Below are 15019 nucleotides of genomic sequence, written 5' to 3' on the forward strand. Positions count from 1 at the left end.
AGAGAAGAGGTGATAGAAGCATTCCTCAAGTGATCTTGATGCTGAATGTCTTTTTAGGAGGTCTGGGCATGGAGACGAATGAGCCCTTTTTGGGCTGACCCTTTTTGGACAACCTGCTCTTCACCCCCTCCCTCACCATGTCCGTCATAACCCACCTGGGACTGACATCCCAAAATATCCAAAAATGTTTCTGTAATTTATTCTTTTGTTTTATTCTGTAACACATTATTTTTTGTGATTGTTAAATTATGTATATATTTATTTTCATTTATAATATTAAGAGCGGTTTTTCTTACCTAGTTTTTATATTTGCATAAAAAATCTATACTTTTTTAGTAGCCAAGAACATTAATGTTCTTTGGTTCTATGTAGCACATTCCCCTTCCTTAATTAATGAAGATCTATTGGCTAGTTATTTCTTCCTCTTTATGGTAATTAGTAATATGTCCCGTCATTTTGTCATCGTTTTTATCATCTTTTTCTCAGACAGGGGCATGGGAGAGCCTTTTGGTGTCCAGAGAGACATTTCTGGGGCACATTTGAGGCAGTTGTGGGTCTGGGGAGGGAATTAAGAAAGAACTTGAGGGTATAGATGACACTTAGGGGAGCCAGGTGGGCACTTGGAGGGGCACTCAGGGATTCTGAGGGACATTTCTGGGTCCGGGGGAGCACTTGGGGGTCCAGGGCGGCCCTTGGAGGTCAGGGAGGGGAATTTGGGGCCCTTCGGGGTCTGGTCGAGCCCTTGGGGAGCTCGAACGGGGCTCTCTGGGGCGCGGGGGGTGATGGGAGTTGTAGGCGCAGCTGCAATGGCTTTTGGTGATGGCGGGGCATGACGGGAGATGAAGTCCCGGCTCGAAGAGCGCTGTACCTGCGCCGCGGAGCATGATGGGAGCTGTAGTCCCGGAAGTGGCTGGACCGTGGCGTTTGGGGGTTCAGGAAGGCACTTGGGGTGACATTTCAGGGCCTGAGCCGCGACTTGAGGTCCTCGGGGGGAACGTAAATGGTTCGGGAATACCTGGGGGGCGCTTGGGGAGCTCCAACTGGGCTCTTTAGGGCACAGGGCACGGGGCACGGCACGAGTTTTAGGTGCGGGGCTGTGCTATGGGGGCTCTGGGGCCGCGGGGATGAGAGGAGATGAATTCCCAGAAGTGGCTGTACCGGGCATCTGTGGGGCTGGGAGCACTCAGGGGATCCGGGGACTCTTTTGAGGGGTCCCGAATGGGCTCTGAGGGGCACTGAGGGATCCTGGAGTGTCTGGGGATACTTAAGGAACAGATGGGGGCGGATACCGGGGTGGGGTCTGTGGAGCGCGGGGCATGACGGGCGTTGTAGTCCCAGCTCCAGTGGGGCGCTATCGGGCCGCATGGCATGGCGGGAGTTGTATGGAAAATAGAAAATATGGCACTGACACCAGGCACCGCCTTCGACAGTCCCAGACCGGCGCTGATTGGCAGCAGGTTTTGATGGGCGGGAGCCTCGGCAAATGGGAGGCAGTGGAGGCGGGAACAGCCCATTCACCCTCTCCAGTCCCTCCCAGTACAGCCCAGTTTATTCCCAGTACAGCCCCTGTGCCCCTTCAGTACCTCCCAATACCCATGAGTACATTCCCAGTCCTTCCCAGTTCCCCCCTGTGCCATGCATAGTATGCTCTAGTGTCCCCCAGTCCTCCCCACAATGTTCCCAGTATCCCCAGTTTTCTCTAGTATCCCCCAGTACCACTCCCAGTATGTCCCAGTGTGTACCCTTGCAGTCCAACTCATTCTGCCCAGATTGCCCCTCAGCATTCCCTGTGTTCCCAACTTGTCCAAGTTCTTCCCAGTGTCACTCCCAGGATGTCCCAGTGTCTCCCACAGCGTTCCAGTGCTCCCCAGTATGTCCCAGTCCTCCCCAGTGTTCCAAGCACAGTTTAATTTCTCAGGGTTGCCGTGGCAGCCAAACCCAGCAGTGGGGTCAGGGCAGTGTCCATGGCCACAGCCCCTTGCAGTGGCCCAGTGCAGCTTGGGCTGATGATCCACCCTCACAGCTGGCCCAGGGCAGCTCTGCAGTGGTTTTGGTGGCACCTTGGGCTGATAGACACCTGAGGAGTGTGTCTGTGTTCAGTGGGGAAACTCAGGAGTTTGAGATTGCTTCAAAAAGGGAAAACCCCTCTTAGGCTGAGTGCAGCCAGCTCTACAAGCACAGCAGGTCCCAGGTGAGTGAGGACAGAAAGGATGGGGCTGGGGAATGTGGAGCAAGGTTGTCCACACTGGGTCAGAGCTCAAGGCACAGCTTCTCTGAGCAGGCCAGAGCTCCTGAGGAGAGACCCTGGGTCAATATCAATCACAGAATGCTGCAATCACCTCTGATCTAAAGAGAAATGTAATAAAATAAACCCTTTAAAATAGGCATGTGTATGTCTTACAAGCTCTTTGAAATATTTCTCCATAATTGGACTAGGAAAACTTTAATGACTCTCTCAGGGCTTTGGTGTTGTTTACATCAGACTTAGTCCCTGAGAGAGTCTTCAAAGAACTTCTCTAAAACTCGAAGTTAAATTTAAGCACTGAACTTTCTTGAAGTTTTAATGGGTCCCACTGAGAGACACAACTGAGAAAGTGTCCCCAGGTTCCAGATAAAGCAGAACACTGCAGGCAGTGATGACAGCTGGGGACAAACAAGGCAAAGGTGTCTCTGGTGCTGAGCAAACCTGGATGTGTTTCAGGAATGCAAAGGGCCAAGGCCTGAGCCCCAGCCCCTGGCCAGGCAGATCCTGTCCCTCCCTCCTTGCTCAGGGCTCTTCCCGGGATGGGCTCTGGCATGTGGGGATGTGCAATGCCAAGGGCAGCACCATGGGGCGGCCCCCGCCAGGCTGCTGAGCAGGGACAAGCTGTCACCCTGTGATGTCACACAGCCCCTCGGATGTCACACAGCCACCTGTGATCTCATACAGCATCCTGTGATGTCACAGAGGACCCTATGATGTAACACAGCCACCTGTGATGTCACAGCCCACTCTGGGATGTCATACAGCACCCTTGTTTTGTCACAGAGCCAGTTCTGGGATGTCTCCCAGGAATGTCATGCAGCTGCATTGTGATGTCCCAGAAGAATCTGTGATGTCAGAAAGTTGCTTTGGGATGTCACAGTCTGTTCTGTGATGTCACAGTCTTCTCTATGATGTTACACAGCCACCTAGTGATGTCACAACCCACTCGCTGATGTCACAGAGCCACCAGCTGTTACGTCCGGATCTGCTCTATGGCCTCATACCCTACTCCATGATGTCACAGCCTGCTCTGTGTTGTCACACAGTCCCCTCTAGGATGCTGTAGCTGCTCAGTGACCTCACACAACAAACTCTGTGATGTCACAGCCCACCCTGTGACCTCACACAGCCCACTCTGTGCTGTCACACAGCCCCTTGCTGACATCACAGCTGCCCTGTGCCTCCATGACACAGCCACGGAGGTGCCGCTGTGACACAGCCCCCTCTGGGACATCCCCCAGCCCCTGCCAGTGCTGAGCCCCTGTCAGCTCTGGCTGTGCCCTGCTGGTGTCCCTGAGCTGCCCTGGCAGTGCCCCAGCCCTGCTGGGCTGTGCCCAGGAGCTGCTCCTGGCCAGAGCTGTCTCTCTGCAGCGCTGCCCTTGCCAGGAGCTGCCTCTGGGCCAGGAGCCCGGCCCAGCTCAGCAGCACAGACACAGCAGCAGGACTTTAATGACCCTCTGGGGCTTTGGTGCTCTTTGTGTCTGCCCAAGTTGGCTCTGTCAGGGCCTTGCAGCTGCTGCCCATCCCTGTGCCCTGTGCAGCCCAGGCTGTCCTACGGTGTCCCTGCCCTGCGCCTCTGTCCCTGCAGGCTGTCGTCATCCCCCGGCTGCCCCACCTGGCTGGCCCCTTCCTTTGCTGGCAACTCTGCCTCCTGCCTGCCTCTGCCTGCCCACACAAAGCCTTGGGCTGCTCCAGGTTCCTTCTGGGGGATGTGTTGCACCACAGCCCTGCCCTGGGAGGGGAATTCCTTTCTCCTCATGTCCAGTCTGGATCTCCCAGCTGCCCTTGTGTTGCATTTTGCCACAGCAAATGGAATGAAACCCACCCCAGGCCCCTAAGTCTCAGACCTCAGGCAGCCACCAATGACCAACAGGGAAAGGAGAGCAACAGGACGGGCCTTGGTTTAGAAAAACCCAGGATCCTTTATTGTGCCAGGGACCAAGACAAGAAATGAGGCGGTGGGGTCATGGGTTTAGGGGTGGCGTTTAGGATTGTGGTCAAATAGCAGGAGGAGCAGGGGACTGCAAAGGGGTGGATCAAGGAGGACAATCAAGGAAAAAATCTAAGCTGGAGACATTGCAGTAGAACATAAACTAATGAGGGTACAGAAAAAAAAGGACATTGTGAGGCCATTCCTTTTTTGACCAGATGGGGTGGAGTATCTTTTCCTGGGCTTGAAAGGGCACAACCCACAGGGTGGAGGAGGGGAATCTTCTTTAAATCACGCCCCTCGCCCGATGGTGGCTGTCTGGGTAGAATCCCTGCCTCCTGGGGTAGGGACACTCCACACCCTTGGTGCCATTATTTCTTTCTCTGGCTGTTTTATGCAGTAAAGAAAAATGCCAGCCTCTCTGAAACCACCCTTCAATCCCTCCCAGGCTATTCCTGTTCTGTCTTCAGTCTCCACACCACTGAGCCCAGAGCCATCAGCCTCTCCCGGCTGCTTATGTGATGAGGCCTCCAAACCCCATCTTGGGAGATTTTTGGATTCTCACCAAGATCTGTGAAAATGGAAAAATAGTGGTCAAAGTTATTTTCTCCCAAATCTTGAAGTGACAGAACAAGGGTCAGTATCTTTAAACTGAATGAGGGTGGATTTACATTTGTTAAAAGGAGGAAATATTTTACAATGATGAGAGTGGCACAAAACTGCAACTTTTTCCAGAGAAGTGGATTCCCTATCACAGCAATACTCCAAGATCAGCAGCTTTGTGCAACCTGACCCAATGAAACCCCCTCTCATCCCCAAGAACAGAATTCCTGTTGTGTGGGTTCTCTGATGTGCTGGGTGCCCTCACAACACTTCTGGCCAGAATGTCTGCTGAGGGCAGCCAGGCTGCTGCAGGGGCAGTGACCTCACAGCCATCACCATGGCAGCCCTGTGCCCTGGGCCTGGCTCTCCCCTTTCCTCTGCCCCTGCCTTGTCTCTGCTGGCATGAAGAGTTTTCTCATTCATATCTTGTCCCCAAGGTGCTGGGGCAAATGGCTTCCCAGGCAGCCTCCTGGAGCAGAAGTGGCTTTTCAGAGCCCAGCCAGAAATGAGCCCTGAGGCAGCAGCTCTGCAGTGCTGGCCACCAGGCCGGGCTGCCAAGGGAAGCTTCTGGCCATGGCCTGCAAGCAGCTGCTGCTGCCAAGGTGCCTTTGGTGCCTCAGGCTCTGCCTGGCACAGCTCCCAGCACGGCACTCTGCCCTTGTGCCCGAGCCCTTCCCTGTGCTGGGGCTGGCCTGGGGCTTTTCCTGCAGCGGGACCTGCCCTGCTCCTGGCACAGGAAAGGCAGTTCCTGCTGGAGCAGGAGGCTCTGCCTGCAATGGGCTCCAACAACTCCAGCCAGGCCCTGTTGACTTCAAAATTGCTTCCTAGAGCAGAATATTCTAATAATTGTTATAGGTCCTGTACTGTGGAGTAAATAACTGTAGTTAAGTTCTTTCTTCTAGTCATGATCAGAAGCAATCCGAGCTGTATTAATAGAAATTTATCTGGTATTCCATTGTTAAATCCTGTGGGACAAATTGCATTAATGTTCAATTTCACCTGTCCAATCTTTTACACCTTTGAAAAAGTCTGGGGCTGGGATTGGATCCAGCTGCTTCCAGTCTCCTCTCTTAGAAGGAATTTTAGAAGCCTAGGACGCCTGCAGGGGTTTGAGGATCCATGGTGGCTGTTGTCATTTCTCCATCTCATGACTCAGCAGGAGTTTCTCCAATAAAGAAATAAAGCTTTTGCCTGAAGCTCCCACTCTGCCCATGAGAGGAACCCCTGGGAGTGTCTGGGACATCCCGGCTCTTTGGCAGCCTGGGGACTCCTGGAATGTCACCGGGGAGCCCCCATGAGTGCCTGTGACAGATGGATGCCTTTGCAGCCCAAGGTGCCCTGGGATGTCACCATGGAATGGCTGTGACTGCCTCTGAGCACACAGCTCTTTACCTTCCCCAGAAACCCCTGGGAGGTGTCCATGGAGCCCCTGTCTCTGCCTGTGACATTCCAGCTCTTGAACAGCCTGGAGACTCTTGGAAAGTCCCCACGGAACCCCTCTGAGGGCGTGTGACAAATCTGATCCTTAGCAGGCAACCATCATCAGGACCATGTTACTATGGGTCATGGGATCCCAGATCCACAGAATTGGCTGAGCTGGGAGGGACCCATCAGGATCCTGGAGTCCAACTGCTGGCCCTGCACAGGACACCCCAACAATGCCAGCCAGAGCCTGGCAGCGTTGTCCAAACACTGCTGGAGCTCAGAGAGCCCTGGAGCTGGGAGCCTTCCCTGGGGAGCCTGGGCAGTGCCCCAGCACCCTCTGGGCAAAAACCTTTTCCTGAGATCCAACCTGAGCCTGCCCCGACTCAGCTGCAGCCGTTCCCTCCAGAGGGCACCAGAGGGAAGAGGTTCCCACAGCCCCAGCCAGGGACCCGCTCCCAAGGCTGTTGCCATGGCCACCAGGGCTGGGACCAGCTGGGATGCTCGGTTTCCATGGGCCAGGGTTCAGGAATGGGATTCCCTCATTTCCTGCTCCTGCTAAAACTGTGCTGCCACTTGCTGCCCTCCCATCTCCCATGGAAAGCACAAAAGGCAAAGATCCCGGGCTGGGATAAGAACAATTTAATGGGAACAGCAATGAGATAAACAACAAATGGGAACAGAAACAATATTGATAACAGAAAGCTAAGTAAAAGTATTTACAGGGAAAACTACAACATCAACAACCGCCTCTTCCTGGCCACGTATTTCCTCCGGCCTGGAAAGGACACCCTTCTCCTCAGGGAGAGAGAGAGTCCCTTGACTGCCCCTGGCAATAACCTAAGGTTGTAGTGAATGTAACATCATGGCCATGGCCATACTCATGTTCTTCAATCCCGCATCCTATCAGTGGCAAAAGCAGGTAAAGGTACAGGTGTCTTCCCAGCATGGATCACAGGGACCATGGATAACCAGGGCTCTTCCCAATGTGGGTTCTCCAGTGGGGGGACCAAGTTAGGGCAATACACAAAGCTCTTTCTGCAGTTGGGGCATTTATAGGGCTTCCCTTACCAGTGGCTCTGTTGGTGTCTGGTCAAGTGAGAGCTCTGGGTGAAGCTCTTCCCACACTGGGGACACTCGTAGGGCCTCTCCCCAGTGTGGATGCGCCGGTGCCTGATGAGGTGGGAGTTGTACTTGAAGCCCTTCCCGCAGCCAGGGCAGCGGAAGGGCCTCTCATCCGTGTGAATCCGCTCATGCATGAAGAGATTGGAGCTGCTCCGAAACCTCTTCTGACACTGGGGACACTCGTAGGGCCTCTCCCCACTGTGGATGCGTTGGTGGATGACGAGGTCTGAGCTGCACCTCAAGCCCTTCCCACACTCCCCACACTCATAGGCCCATTCCCCGGTGTGGATCATCCGGTGGTGGATCAGGGTGCTGCTCTGCCTGAAGCTCTTCCCACACTCCAAGCACTTGTAGGGCTTCTCCCCATCATGAAGCTGCTCATGGGCCACCAGCTCCGAGCTCTGCCTGAAGCTGTGTCCACCATCCTGCCTCAGGGTGCAGCCTTTCACCTCAGAGCAACCTGGGCTGGGTTTGCAGCCACTCCTCCTGCGGGATCTCTGGGACTTTTCCTCCCCCTTGGATTCCTGCCCTGTGCAGCCACTCAAATCTGCCTCTTCCTCGAGTTTCTGTTGTGGGGATTTGTCCTCCCTGCTCTCCATCCTCACCTCCTTGTCTGGGGCAGGAAGGACAAGGAGAGGATGGGTTTTGCCCCTATGCCACAGGGAAAGGGAAGAAGATCCCCCAGTGCATCCCCAGCAGGACAGCAGTGGGATTGTCCTGCAGCTGGGGGCATTGCTGGGCTGGGAGATGGAGCAGGAGAGTGGAGGAAAGGGGCACTGACTTTCTCCTCACCTGCCTGGGTGTCCTGGGGCATCTTCCTCTTCCTCACAGCCTCCTCCTCCATCTGGCCAAGGTTTGGGAATGAGAAATCCTGGTCTGGGGAAAAATACAGTGTATGACTACATTGGATTAGGGGGTTCCTCCTGCCCAAGTCCATCTCCAGTGTTGCGGCACATCCACAACGAGCCCCTGTGAGCAACCTGCACTCCCAGAGCCTGGAGCCCGCTTGCTTAACCTGCTGATGGACAAGGCCAGAGGCAGGTCTGTGTGCACAGCTCCAAACACAGTTTATTGCAATGCAGAGGGTCCAGGCACAGAGACGAAATGGGGCTGAGGACACAGGGTTTGATAAGGGGGGAAAGGGGCAGGTCTGAGGGCCAAGGGCCAATGGGAACTGAGCACAGGTGGTACAGAGGAGGGGCAGCCAACTGGGGAACCAATGAGGTAACAGGGGCGGAGCATTGCATTAACCCGGGACCAATAGGGGACAAGAGAGGAGAGAACATTCTAGGGGAGTACATATAAGGAAAAAGGGCAGCTGGACTGGGTGATACCCATGAAGCCTGCTACATTCACATGAGCCTGAAAATGCTTATGGTGAGAGCATTGTCTTTAGAGGGGTGTCTCTCTCTGACCCTGGTCACCTTTGCCCTGAGCTATTACAGTTCCACTGTTGGGCACCTGGGCCTCCACACTCTAGAAGTCACTGGGAATCTGGTGCCCATGTAAACCCCAAAACACCGAGATTCACTCCCCCAAAATACACAAATGACCAAGATTCAGCAAAAACACCCGGCCCTGGATTTCCCCTCTCTGGTCTCTCCACTTTGGGCTCCTGGAGGCCCCCCTGTCTGGGTTGCTGCAGGTCAGGTTTGTATTGGTGTTCCCCCTCTCTGGGCTGCTGGGGCTCCTGGCAATCCCACAGGTTCCCCTTCTCTGGGCTCACCACTTTGGCATCACAGGCGTCCCAGGGGTCAGCACTGTCCGGGGTCCCTGTTTCAGGGTCCTGGGGTATCCATGGGTCCCCCTGCCCATGCTGCCAACATGTCCAGGCTTCTGGAGCACCCCCAGCTCTCGCATTGCCTGTTTCTGCTCCCCCCAGTGCCAGTTTCCCTGCCAGCCCTGCCGGTCCCGGGCGATCCCCAGGTGGCTCTGGGCTGACAGTGCAGCCCCTGGGCCGGGCAGAGCCAGCCCCAGCACGGGGGGACCCTGCATCCTCCGCTGCCTCGGCAGCCGCGCCCAGCGCCGGGCACAGAGCTCGGGCAGCCCCCGCCGCCCCCTGCCCAGGGAGCCCCGGGGACCCCCGCAGCCGGGGCTGGCTCTGAGCGAGGTGGCCCCGAGCCCGGCTGCGTGGCCAGGGGGGCACGGCGAGCCCGGGGCCTCTGTGCCAGCGCTTCCCCCGCTCTCCCTCAGCCTTTGCCCGGCCCGGCCCCCCGAGCACAGAGCTCTGCCTGGGGGCTCCCGGCCCGAGGGGCGGCTCCGGGCCCGCCCGGCCGCTCCCGGCTCCCACAGCCCGCCCGGGGCCGCCAACAAAACATCCCAGCAACAAATCCACAAACCAGCCACTGCCACCCTGTCCTGCTGCGCCTTCCCAGGGACCCCAAGGCCGCGGCAATGCCCCCGGTGCCTCGGGACAAAAAGCTGCTCCAGCCCAGCCCCTCGGCAGCCCCAGCTGCGGCCCGTCCCTGGCACAGCGGTCCCGGCAGCTGCCCCGCTGTGGCAGCTGCGGCTCTGGAGCAGGGAGGCTCTGCGGGACCCCCGGGCTGGGCCCCCTCCCAGCCCGTGCCCACCCCGCACCTTCAGCCCGGCCTCTCTCGCTGCTCCGGCTCCTGCACAGTCCCCGCTCTCCATTCCTTGGCCCCCTGGGCTCTCCTCTGGGGCTCCTACAGCACCCGGCAATGGAAAACAATCTATTTTGGTGCATTCCGGGTGAAGCCACAACTGAAACTTTGTTCCTTTGGCCTGGCTGCAGAGACCTCCAGGGCGTTTTCTGCACACAGTCCCAGCCCCCAGCGCTTGCTGAAGGCGCTCCCTGCAAATGTCACTGTGCCAGGGCCCTGTCCTTGCTGTCACCTGCTGGGGCTGGCCATGGACAGAGCTCCCGGACTTGCATTTCCAGCTGCTGTGCAGCCAAAGCTGAGGCACCTGCACCTGCCTGAATGCAAAAACTGGAATAGGTGCCTCTCTCTCCGGGGGAAATCTCCCCTCCTGTGCCGGCCCCTGGCAATGCTGCCATTCTCTGCTGCTGCTGCTGCTGCTGGGGCACTCGGGGCTGTGGCTGAGCAGCAAAGGTGACCCTGAGCCAGGAGCTTTCCTTGGCTGCCGCAAAGCCTCAGCACACAAAGCCCTTCTCGGCGCTGTGCCCTGAGCCAGGAGGGATTGTGCCAGTCGAGCTGACCCGAAATATCTTCTCCCAGGCAGTTTTAGGACACGCACCATGGAAAAGCCAGAGCCCACTCTCAGCTTTGCGCAGTCCTCCAGAAGAATCCTGTGTGTGAAGCAGCCTGGGAACAGGGTTTGGTGTCAGGGGAGGGGAGCTCAGAGCCCTTTTCTGCCCTGTGGGCTGAGGCTCTGCATTTCCAATGGCCCTGCAGCTGCAAAGGGCCCTTTTTGGCTCAGCTGAGAACAGTTCTGCTGAGAGCCTGTCCTAAACCTGCTTTTCCTGCAAATGTGTCCAAAGGAAGCCTCATTTTTTTGCCACCCCAGGTCTTGTGTGTGGGCAGGTGTGACTGCTGAAGGATGGAACAGCTCTCCTGGGGCTGAGCCAAAGAGTGACAATTGCAGAAGGGGCTGAGCTGGCAGGGGCCCACTGGGATCACTGAGTCACAGAATCACAGAATTACTGGGTTGGAAGAGACCTTCAGGAACATTGAATCCAATCCATGCCCTAACACCACTTCAGGTAAACCCTGGCACCAAGTGCCACATCCAATCTTTTTTTTAAGAAACATTCAGGGGTGGTGACTCCACCACCTCCCAGGGAAAACCAATCCAATACTTTATTACCCTTTATCTAAAAAACTTTTTCCTAATATCCAACCTCTATTTCCCTTGGTGCAGCTTAAGACTGTATCCTCTGGTTCTGTCAGTTGTTGCCTAGAGAAGGAGACTGACTCCCACCTGACCCCCACCTGACTACCACTTGAGGAAGCTGTGGAGAGTGACAAGGTCACCTCTGCATCTCCTTTCCTCCAGGATAAACAACCCCAGCTCCCTCAGCCGCTCCTCACAGGATTTGTGTTCCAAGCCCCTCACCAGGCTTGTTGCCCTTCTCTGGACATGCTCCAGCCCCTCCATGTCCCTCCTAAACTGGGGGGCCCAGAACTGGACACAGCACTCGAGGTATGGTGCCAGAAGAGGGGAAGAATGCCAAGTACACCAATGTCAAGTACGGGGGAAGAATGAGCTCCCTGCTGCTGCTGGCCACACCATTCCTGATCCAGGCCAGGAGCCATTGGCCTTCTTGCCCACCTGGGCACACTGCTGGCTCATGTTCAGCCGGCTGTCAAGCAGTACCCCCAGGTCCCTTTGTGCCTGGCCACTGTCCAACCACACCATCTCCAGCCTACAACATTGCAGGGGGTTATTGTGGCCAAAATGCAGGACTTGGGATGTCAAGTTATTAAACTTCATCTTATTGGACTCTGCCCATTCATCCAACCATTCCAGGTCTGCCTGCAGAGCCCTCCTACCTTCCAACAGATGGACACACACTCCCAGCTCAGTGTCATCTGCAGATTTACTAATGAAAGACTCAACCCCCTCATCCATGTGGTCAGTAAAAACAATGAACAGAGCTGGCCCCAGCACAGAGCCCTGAGGGACAGCACTGGTGCCTGGCTGCCAGCTGGATGCAGCAGCGCTCACCAGCACTCTCTGGGCCGGCCATGCAGCCAGTTCTGAACCCAGCCCAGAGTGCTCCTGTCCCAGCCCTGGGCTGCAGCTTTTCCAGGAGTGTGCTGTGGGACACAGTGCCAAAGGCCTTGCTGGAGTCCAAATAGACACATCCACAGCCTGTCCTGCATCCACCAGGAGGGGCACCTGGTCATAAAAAGAGACCAGGTTGGTCAAACACCACCTACCCCTCCTGAACCCCTGCTGGCTGGCTCTGATACCCTGGCCATGCTGTAAGTGCTGGGTGATGACGCTCTGTGTAAACTGTTCCATTTCCTTACTGGGTACTGAGGTCAGGCTGACTGGCCTGTAATTACCAGGATCCTCCTTCCCACCCTGTTGTGAATGGGTGTCACATTGAGCAGCTTCCAGTCATCTGGAACCTCACCAGTGAGCCAGGACTGCTGGTAAAAGATGGAGAGCAGCTTGGCAAGCTCATCTGCCATCTCCCTCATCACCCAGGGTGGATCCCATCTGGTCCCATGGATTTATGGATATCCAAGCAGCTCAGAAGTTCTCTGACTGCCTTCTCTTGGATAATGGGGGGACCATTCTGTTCCCTGGCACCATCAACCAACCCAAGAGGACAGTTGTCCTGGGGACAAGCCATCTTCCTACTAAAGACTGAGGCAAAGAAGGTGTTAAGCACTTCTGCCTTCTCCTCATTTGCAGTTACTGAGTTCTCTCCCTCGTCTAATAGAGAACAAATGTTGGTCTTACACTTCCTTTTACCATTGAAGTATTTGGAAAAACATTGTTTTATTATCTATTACAGAAGTTGCAAAATTGTGTATGTACTGAACTCTGGCCTCATTAATTTTTTTCCTACATGCCCCAGCAACCCCCTTAAATACTTCCTGACAGACCTGACACTCCTTCCAAAGATGACTCATCCTCTTTTTAATCTTAAGTTCCTTCAAAACCTCCTTGCACATCCAGGCTGCACGTTTGACTCATCAGCTCATCATTCAGCACACAGGGACAGTTGGTTCCTGTGCCCTCCAGATCTGTTTTGAAGCATATCCACCTTTCCTGAACGCCTTTGTTTTTAAGGGCTGCTTCCCAAGGAACTCTCTGGATAAGTCTCCTAAGAAGCCAGAGTCTCCAGAACTCCAATGTACAAGTCTTCTTGATGTTCCTCCTCATTCCACCAAATATCAAGAACACTATAATTTCATGATCACTCTGCCCCAAGTGGCCTCCAACCACCACATCTCCCACCAGCCCATCTCTATTTGCAAACAACAGATCTAACACAGTCCCTCCCCTGGTGGGCTCACTTGCCACTTGTGACAAAAGGTTGTTTTCCACACACTCTAAAAATTTCTTGGACTGCCTCTTTTCTGTTGTATTACCTTCCCAACAGATGTCTGGAAGGTTGAAGTCACCTACAAGAACGTGGGCTGATGATCCAGAAACGTTCTCTAGCTGCTTATAGAATGAGTTGTCCACCACTTCTTCCTGGTTGGCTGGATGATAACAGACTCTCAGTAGCATGTCAGCCTTGTTGGCATTCCCTCTAATTCTCACCCAGAGGAACTAAACTCCATAATTATTACTTTCAATACCTGTGGTGTCCAAAGCCTCCCTAATATAAAGGGCCACCCCTCCACCTCTTCTCCCTTTCCTCTCTCCTGACGAGCTTGTGGCCATCCAGTGCAGCACTCCAGCCATGTGAGTCATTCCACCACGTTTCTGTGATGGCAATTACATCACAGCTCTGCTGCTGGACCATGGCCTCCAGCTCTTCCTGTTTGTTACCCATGCTGCGTGCACTGGCATCCATGCACCTCAGCTGGGCTGCTGATTTCACCCCTAATTCAGGCTCACTCAGCCATTGGGCCTGCTTCCAGAGAGCCCAGCTGCATCCCCTTCCCCCTTCAGACCTAGTTTAAAGCCCTCTCGACAAGTTCTGCCAGTTCACGAGATAAAATTCTTCTGCCCTTAACAAAAAGATGAAGCCTCGTCCAAGCAGACCAGGTGCCATAAAAGTTGCAAAATTCTGCTGATGACACCAACCCTTGAGCCACTTGTTGATAATGCATCTCCTATTGCTTTCACAGTTATTTTCAGAGACCAAAGGGACTGAGGAAAAGACTACTTGTGCCCCTGTCCTATCACCCACTTGTCCCAGTGTCCTAAAGTCTCTTTTAATTGCCCTGACACTCCTCTTTTCAGTCTCATCACTGCCAGCCTGGAGTATCAGCAGTGGCTAATAATCAGAGGGCTGAATCAGCCCAGGCAGTCTCTCAGTAATATCCTGTACCAAGACCCCAGGGAGGCAGCAGACCTCTCTGTGGGGTGGGTCTGGTCAACTTTTGGGGCTCTCTGTTCCCATCAGAAGGGAGTCACCCACCATGATTACCCTTTGTTCCTTTTTGATGTTAGAGGTGGCGATCCCTCTCACAGATGAATCGTAATTGGGAGGCTCAATGGACAGATAATTTAAATCATCTGACTGACTCTCCAGATCCAGGGGCTCATACCTGTTCTGAAGTGGCACCTGCCTCGGCGTGGGGGTCAGGAGGAATTTTTATTATTACCTTCTTGAGTAGGTATCTACTCCTACTCCCCTTCATCTACAGGTGCCCTTCTATTGTCTGAGAGTGGGAGGCATAAAAGACTGTGGGAACCAAGGAGAGCATTGCTGCACTGCCAGACCCCATGGAACCAAGGATCCACTGTGACACTGCAGTGCCTTGGGGGACCATGGTGCCATTGTGACACTGTGGGGTCCAAGGATCCAAGGGAGTTTGTGACACCAAAGGGTTCCATGGAACCAAAGGGACATTGTAACACTAGGAGGCCTCATGGAATCATGGAGTGCATTGGGACAACCTGGGGCCTCAAGGAACTGTGGTGACACCAAGTTGGGTGTGAGTGTGGATCTGCTGGAGGGTAGGAGGGCTCTGCACAGGGCCCTGGACAGGCTGGATCCAGGGACCAAATCCAGCAAGGTGAGGTTGAACAAGTCCCAGTGCCAGATCCTGCACTTTGGCCACAACAACCCCTGCAGCGGT

General features: G+C 54.8%; 2 protein-coding genes across 4 annotated transcripts in view; one reads left to right on the plus strand and one right to left on the minus strand.

Annotated features, from left to right (window-relative positions):
• The window catches only part of LOC135305560 (zinc finger protein 418-like), a 409899-nt gene that overhangs the window by 117336 nt on the left and 277544 nt on the right, over positions 1-15019 (plus strand). The gene's annotated exons all lie outside the window — the stretch shown is intronic.
• LOC135305650 (zinc finger protein 3-like) lies at positions 6748-14901 on the minus strand. 3 transcript variants are annotated; one of them, XM_064429391.1, is made up of 4 exons: positions 14486-14901; positions 13355-13468; positions 8118-8201; positions 6748-7938 (listed from the first exon to the last, which is right to left on the minus strand). In XM_064429391.1, exons 3-4 carry the CDS (start codon positions 8167-8169, stop codon positions 7268-7270), a joined length of 723 nt encoding a protein of 240 aa, XP_064285461.1. In that variant the 5' UTR covers positions 8170-8201; positions 13355-13468; positions 14486-14901; the 3' UTR covers positions 6748-7267. The 3 variants fall into 3 exon arrangements, with proteins under 3 accessions (XP_064285461.1, XP_064285460.1, XP_064285462.1); XM_064429390.1 differs by having other exon boundaries at positions 13355-14894; XM_064429392.1 differs by lacking the exons at positions 13355-13468; positions 14486-14901 and adding an exon at positions 8306-8424.

The sequence above is a fragment of the Passer domesticus genome, chromosome 8, assembly GCF_036417665.1.
Source record: "Passer domesticus isolate bPasDom1 chromosome 8, bPasDom1.hap1, whole genome shotgun sequence".
Taxonomy (NCBI): domain Eukaryota; kingdom Metazoa; phylum Chordata; class Aves; order Passeriformes; family Passeridae; genus Passer; species Passer domesticus.